This window comes from Brassica oleracea, chromosome C5, assembly GCF_000695525.1.
Source record: "Brassica oleracea var. oleracea cultivar TO1000 chromosome C5, BOL, whole genome shotgun sequence".
Lineage (NCBI taxonomy): Eukaryota > Viridiplantae > Streptophyta > Magnoliopsida > Brassicales > Brassicaceae > Brassica > Brassica oleracea.
In genome coordinates, this window is record NC_027752.1 from 26735077 (window position 1) to 26742991 (window position 7915).

The 7915-nt window shown below is 34.8% G+C and overlaps 1 protein-coding gene across 1 annotated transcript; it reads right to left on the reverse strand.

Annotated features, from left to right (window-relative positions):
* Window positions 1–204: 204 nt before the first annotated feature.
* On the reverse strand, window positions 205–629 carry LOC106344885 (uncharacterized protein At4g04775-like). Its single transcript, XM_013784181.1, has 2 exons — window positions 501–629; window positions 205–429 (listed from the first exon to the last, which is right to left on the reverse strand). Exons 1-2 carry the CDS (start codon window positions 627–629, stop codon window positions 205–207), a joined length of 354 nt encoding a protein of 117 aa, XP_013639635.1.
* Between the last annotated feature and the right edge of the window lie 7286 nt (window positions 630–7915).

Genomic DNA, 7915 nt, shown 5'->3' on the forward strand with positions numbered 1-7915 from the left:
TTTATGCATTTTGTTCTTCTCATTTTTGGAAGATATGTTTCAGTTTGTTCATGTCAAATGATGCAACTGGAAATCGTTTAGGTCTTAACAATAGAATTCAATAGATGTTTATTTTCACATTGGTTCGCTACATGACGATAAAACTGGAAATCAAATTGGTTCAATCTTTGAGAATGTAACTTGAATTAGAGAAAAATTACAACATCAATCACATTTGGAACAGAGACATAAAATACTGAGAATGGATGCTACACAACCTACATCGAGCGAATTCGTATGCTTCATAACTTCTTCATGCACTGTCTTCTTCATAGAACTTCTCAGATCTTCTATTTCCTCGGTAATTCTCGTCTGATCCTCATCCATCCTTTGAATCTCATCAACCAGAGCCTCGTCGACCCACTTAAAAAGATGATTTTCTTTATTTCTCTGTTTGAAAACACGAAAAACAAGTCAATTTGCCATATAGAAGAATGAGACTAATGAAATTTCAGATTTACCTGTAAAGATATCTCACATCTGAAGAATCGTCTGTATGGGTTCTCCTCTGTTTTGGAAACATAAATGACAATCCACTTCCCGCACCAACATCTGGAAGGGATCCCTTCATTCTTATTCATGTTCGCCATTCTTTATTGAGAAGTAGAGGTTTTCTAAGAAAAGTTGGAGAAATAAACGATGGAATATGTAGGGTTTATGGCCATTTTTCGGTCTTATATAAGTTTTTTTAGGGCAAACAATGCTTTTAATCGGGTTGGATTTTAGGGTCATCTTGTATGTGTTTTTATTATTAAGATTTGTTTTGATTATTAAGATTTTTTTTCTGATTTATAAGATTTATGTCGATTAATTTGGGTTGAAATCATTATTGTCTTACTTAACTGTCATTTAGGGTATAGATAGGGGTTGAAATCGTTGCTGTCTTACTTTACTATCATTTATGGTATAGACAAGGGTTGAATCGTTTAGGTCTTACTCTAGTGTCATTTAGGGTTTCGTTAGGGGTTGATATAGTTTAAGTTTTAGTTTAGTATCAATTAGGTTATCTTTAGAGGTTGTTAAAGAAAATGTCTTCGCATACCAGTCATTTATGGTATAGTTAGGGATTGATATTGTCAAAAAGAGTTAAAAAGAGTAACTAAAAAATTCAAATAAAAGATAAAGAGTAGCTAAGAGAGACAAATAAAAGAGTCAAATAACACATTCTTCCTACACAAGTCATAATTGAAGGAACTTCATTCAAGTTCCACGACAGGATTTGTAATTATCTTTGGAAGAGTGAATTGTGCTATTCTCGAAATAAGCACAGGATCATTAGCAGCTTCCCATAGGTCATAAGCAATCTTTTGGCGCGCTTCTCGAATGTTGTTGTCATTCACCAGGGAGAAGTCCAAGCCTAGAAGATGAAATTCAATGTGCTTCAAGTAATATACTCCACAATCATTGCTACTCTTGTTTAGTAAAGGCATTGGGACGTAACTTACGGTATATTGCTTAACTTTGAGTTTTGAGTTGTTTGAAGAATGGACAGCTTTGACAATTCTAGGGATGAGAACGGCAAATGGCTCCACTGACTTGGTGTGCTTCAATCCCTCACAGTCAAAGACCTCTATCGAACGAGAAACAAAGTTGGCGCACATAGAGATCCAGTGTTTACCAACATTGAGGGGCACATACATCCGTGTAACATCAACATCCCACTTTAGTCAAGTTCACCCGTGTGCTGGAAGTTCACCAATGTCGTACTAGTGTAGCAGTCCTGTTACTTTGAATTCTTTCATGTCCTTCCGAAACTCTTCGAAAGAATTCTTCATTTGATTACTGAACATGAAGGTCATGAATACTACTTTAGTTGGTTCCCATTGTCGCAAGGAAGCCCTCTCAGTGAATAAGTACATCATAGCATCAATTTCCTGAAAATTTGATAAGAGATTGTAAGTCGGTGTGCAGAAAATAAGAATGAACAAATTAAAAACTCACATTATTCAACAGCCACTCTGTAGGTCCCATGACACGTGCTGCTAACTCACTTGTGAACATAGAAGGTCCAATTTTCAGTTGCTTGCAATGCAAAATTTAGGTATAGAAAGATTGAATTATAAAACATGAAGAAACATTATAAAACTTACATGGAAGTTGAGGACCACTTAATCAGTTTGGCCCATGAATCCTCAAGGACAAACACTAGTGAGTAATCGCTGTCATTCACCCGATCCTCATGTAAGTCGGTATCTTTGAGAGTAGGTGGTCTCCAATCCGCAGGCTTAAATGAAGTCAGTGGAGTAACGCATTCAGCTGGTTCTTCGCCATTGAGTTTTTGTGATGGATCGAAACCTTTAACATATGATGATTGAGAAAGGTTTCCCATGGCATCTTGTAAGTACTCTTGGGTCTCCATTTCTACTTTGATGTTTGATGATTGTGACAAATTCTTCAAAAAATCCATCATGTCGTCCTCAGAATTTTGAACATCCTGTTAATACAACCAAGCATAACATTAATAGAAAGGTTTTTCACTTCATACAAATAAAATTACAATAAAGTCAACCGTTATGCCACATAACAAAATACAACCACATTACAGTCGTGTCAAACTACATAGCAATTACAAGAAAAGACAAAGAACATAACATTACAAAAGATTCAAACCCGATATGGAACATTACAAAAGATTCATTTTTTTGTAACCTTTCTTACTGGCAGAGGGCTACGACGAACCATGGGAGGCAAATTCTCAGCTGCCTTGCCTTTGGCTTTTCCCTTTCCTGCTGAAGGACCCGGACTCTGTGATGATTTGTCTTGGTCTTTCCCCTCTGTATGTAAAAGAGCCGGAATCTCAGATGCTCTGGTTTTTCCCTCTGTATGTGAAGGACCCGTAACTTGAGACATTGTTTCCTTGAGTTGAGCCATCTCATTATGGACCTTGTCAAAACGCTTTTGGATGTCCTTTTGCACCAGCTCCTTTAAAGAGTTGAAAGAAGAGGTGAACAAACCTTCGATGAAGGTCTTAAGATCACCAGAGACACCACTGTTATGCTCAGCCGCCCGTTGACAAAGCAGTTGTTTCTTTCGAGACTCGACACCTGGATCAATAAGCTTGTGCTTGCCCCTTTTCGCAACAACAACTGGTTCCTCTGCAACAACAGCCGGTTCCTCTGCAACAACAGACGGTTCCTCTGTGACATCTTCGACTTCAACATCAACTTCTGAATCAGAAAGCTCCATATTTCGAGGCAAAGCCTCTACTTCCCAAGCGAATTGGTTCCAGTCTTGTTTGGCATTCATCAGAGCAACAATACGACCAACTCTTTGATCCTTTTTTTCATCTTCCCTAATGAACTCAGCATTATCAACCACATCATTGTTCCCAGTATGAGATATAAAGGGAAACAGCTCTCCCTGCCAAGAACAAACAAATCAGTAAGCATAAATTGTTCAAATTTTAGAAATCAATATTCATAAAAGAAAGATAGTTACCTTATCGAAGTGTGACTCTAGGCTACTGATATTTTGGTAGGATACTTTTCCACTTCCTTTCCAATTTCTACATCTCACTTTGGTGATGTTTTTTTAATCTTTTTACACACCATAGTACCAATGTCTGGGACTGCCTCCATAATCCATATCTTAAACGCAAATAAGAATCCATCCAACACATAACTGTTCTTCAGATACAAATCTTCTCTTGCTCTGAATATTGATGCAAGCAGCTCATCATACGCGCGAAGACCCCAAGGATACATCCTCAACTTCTCAAAATCCATCACCAAACGGATGTATTCTTGAGGGATAGACACTTTCCAATCCTTAGCCATGATGAATCCATGTATAATACACAGATATACTAGCCTCACCCTGTCCACATAAGTCCACTCCTTACACTCTTTCAGAAGCTCATCCCTTACACTGAATAAGTTAATCTTTCTATTTTGCTTCAGCACGAGGCTCCAGAACCCCTTATCATCCTTCCAATTAATGAAGTCTATCTCCGGTTCATCTTTGAACTTCAAACCAGTTACGGCATGAAATTCTTCCATAGAAAACCTGAGAGGCCGCTTTGCGAACAGAAACCACAACTCGTGGAGCTTGGAAACCTTGAGCTGCTTGCATATGAAGCTGTGAATAATCTTCTCGGAGTAAATGAGCTTATTTTCTACAATTGCCAGAATCAGACTGAAGACCGGGTCTTTCAATACTTCTTCATACTCATCCTTGAGAACACCCTTCACCGTTTCAAGAATCGTACGTCTACAGGTGTTGTTAATCTTATCAATCTGAGTCTCAGCTCCTTCTTCAAGAATGCGTTTTGGAAACTGATAAGCCATTCCTATAAAACATGAAATCATAAACTTCAACTCGCTAGCCATTCCTTTAAGGACATACAAACACAATTCCAAAGTAAATATAACTCAATCTCACAATCAAACTATTGGACATTCAAAAATAGCACAGAACAATCACAATCACAATCAACTAGCATATGTGTTTTTCTCTACACGCATGGTCCAAACACGGCAAAGAAACAGAGCCAAATCAACTGATCACATTAACAACATGTAAAATCGATCTATTTACATGTCAAACTAATTAGCCTTTTCAAGTCTATTAGGAATTGAGAACTATAAACGTGAATCGAATCGAATTGTGTTTTAAAACGTGAATCGAACTCAACAACAAACTACAATCAACTCAAACACAAACTAAAAATCAAAACCGTAAATGTGAATCGAATTGTGTTTTCAATCAAAGCAATCTCTATCTACTACATGCAAAACCATAAAATGAACAAAATAAAGAAAAATAATAAAGGGGATTTCCAAACCTTAACCTTCAAATTTTGGGAACCGAGATGAAGCAAGAGCAAAAGAAGAACAATGTGAATCTAATCGTGACGACGATTTCAAAGGAAAGACGAAGAGATGTGACAAGGAAGGAAGGACGAAGAGATGTGACGACAGCGGAGATAACAGAGGAAAGACGAAGAGATGTGACGATGAAAGAAGGAGGACAACGGAGAGATGGGACGACGATTTCTACCTCTCCGACAGACTTAGACGGCCAGCTCAAGACGGTGGTGACGGCGAACAAAATCGCATCTTCTTCAATTGAGAAAGGAGTTGGAGACGACGACACAGTTGTGTTTTTAAAAAAAAAATTACTCCTTTTACTTTCTTTTTCGTTAAAGTAAAATTAATTTTTTTATGTTAACTACATGTTAAAAAAAAGGACAAAATAGGGTATTCACTATTGTTAATTCTATAAGGCAAAGATTTATGATTTAATACTAGGAGGACAAATCTATAGTTGTTTTGTTCCTTATCGACAATTTTCCCATTTATATATTATTGACTTTAACAATACTATGAATATTTAGTTTTCGTTTAAGAATTCAGAAGCACAAACTGGAAAACAAATCATCGGTGCTTTTCTTATTGTTGGTTATCTGTTTTGTTAATTAGTATGCATATATACAAACCTGTTTAACATTTTCTATGATAAGTATTTTGTAGAAAGGTCTCCAAGTTTATTATTTTTTTCTCATGCCAATGTTGTTATGGCTTTTGTATGCCATACTGTATACATGTTAATTATGTTTACTTTTATGATTACATGATTTAAAAATATATCATGCGTAGCCTACTTACCTTCTTCTAATAAAGCATATAATATATTTATCATCAATTGCATATATATTAAGAAAGAAAAATCAATCATACAGAGTGTATATAGTTAGTACTTTTTTTGTACACATATCATTATAATCAAGATTTTTCTTTCCTGAAGCAAGTTAGTTTTTTTATGATGTTCTCAAATCAATTCATAGATAACTATAAAAAAAATCAAGATTTAGTTAAACAGATTGACTCCTTAGGGAGCAAGTTAGTTTTTTTATGATGTTTTCAAATCAATGGTTTTGGTTTACATATTTAGTCAATGGCAATGTTTATTAGTTGTCTTTACGGCAACTATCCTTAATTATACAATTAAGAAATCAGTATTATTGCAGAATCAAAAGTACTTAAATAATATTCTTCATTTAATCCATTGCGTGTTGAATGTATTCTGGATTTAGAAAATGAAGTTTCGGTGAAACCCGGCTATTAGAATATTTACTTGCAAATGAAGATTAAAAGAATATATGAGAATTTACTTTGGATCTTCTTAGTACAATTGATGATCAATTATTATCTGTAAATAAGGAACAAACAAAGTAATGTTTTCCAATTAGCTTATACGCATTTATTATATTTTGATTCTAAATACTAATTGTCAAATTGTGTTTACCGTTATATATATATATATAGTAGCTCGATTAAATATAAGAACATCACCTTGGTAATTATATCTCAGAAAAAAAGTTTATACAAATTTTGCGCCATGGGTAGTCATACTGTGTTGGCAGAATTGAGTCTTCTCAAACCTTTGCTTCCGATTCGTGTTATAGTTATCTGAAAGGAGAAGACAGAAGTTGGATCAAGGTTCCAGAAATTGGAATTAATAATAGGCGATGAAAAAGTGAGCTATATTTATTGTTAACATTTGCCACTATTTTTTTGTTTATTTCTTACGCATTTTTATTTCTTTTGAACAGGGAACTACCATTCAAGCAACATTCTTCAGGGATTTGGATGCTTCAACTGAAATGTCATTGGAAGAAGGTCATTGCTATGAAATTAAAAATTCCGTACTAATGCTTCCATCTGAGTGTATCCGTTTGACAAAGAACCGATACCATATTAATCTCAACAACTCCTCTGTCATTTTGAAGATCGATCCATTTTCGAAGTCCAACTTTTATTGTTTTCCAAACTTTAACGACCTCTACCGTGGATTCGCCAATCCTAAATTTTCTATTGGTATGTTTTTTATTCGATCTAATTTATTCTTATAGTGAAGTTACCAAGTTTCCGTAAATATGCTGATATTTGTTTATGACTGTCTAAATGTGGGTTTTTTTTTTTTGAAAATTACAAGATATTTACGGGGCTGTAGTAGGAGTTGGATTTCTCGAATAATATGGAGGTGATTGGTTGAGACTGTAGGAGCTGTGTACAGTTTTTTTAATTTCTACATCCATTTTTTAAAGCAATCATGCTTTTATTTTAAAAACTGAATCTAAAACCAAAACATTATAAAAGGAAATATATTTGCTTTAGAAAGCAATCTCTCTAGAGATATTGGGTCCGATTGGTAATGGCAGTAGCTTTAAAAATTTTGTTGTAGAAAAAAATCTGTAGACTTTTTGTTGTAGCTTTAGATTTTAGTGCTGTAGAATTTTATGGAAAGCGCTAAAAAATTGCTTTGGATATTTGGCTCTGCAGAACACTTGTACAGCTGTAGGTTATTTCAAGAGCTGTGGTTTCAAAAAAAAATTTAAACTTGATTGCTCTGAATTTGGTGCTGTAGAAATAAATAGAGCTGTGGATAGCACCTACAGCAACTACCAATCACCCCCATTATACAGTGTTCTGGAAAATTTCTACAGCAAAATAAATTAAAGCTAAAGCTAAAAATCTAGAGCATAAATCTTAGAGCAAAAAAATAGAAAGCCACAGCCTCTACCAATCACCCCCTATATGATAGAACCTACTCACGGGAACAATGGAGTAAGTATTTCACGTTTGAAATTAAAAGTTACTCATTTAATTACTTTTATATTGTGTAAATGAATATTTTTCACTGATTACAGTAATGTTGTCATCAAGTGTGTCGCTTATGGAATACTTGCTCATGTTTTCCAAGACTTATGGAATTCTACAAATGCAAATGTTGTACTTTGTGTGTTACAATTTTGGCAAATTAATTGGGGAGTAGGTAATATATTGTACTAATTTGTAATAAACATATTGTTGGATCTGATATTCCCTTCATATATTGCTGAATAATTTTTTTTTTCATTTTAAGGTCGATTGAA

Excerpts from the sequence above, each read along its gene's own strand:
- LOC106344885 (XM_013784181.1), bottom strand. The coding sequence starts at position 629 with ATGGCGAACATGAATAAGAATGAAGGGATCCCTTCCAGATGTTGGTGC. Across the intron at positions 430-500 it reads GATGTGAGATATCTTTACAG|AGAAATAAAGAAAATCATCT; the intron begins GTAAATCTGAAA and ends GTTTTCAAACAG.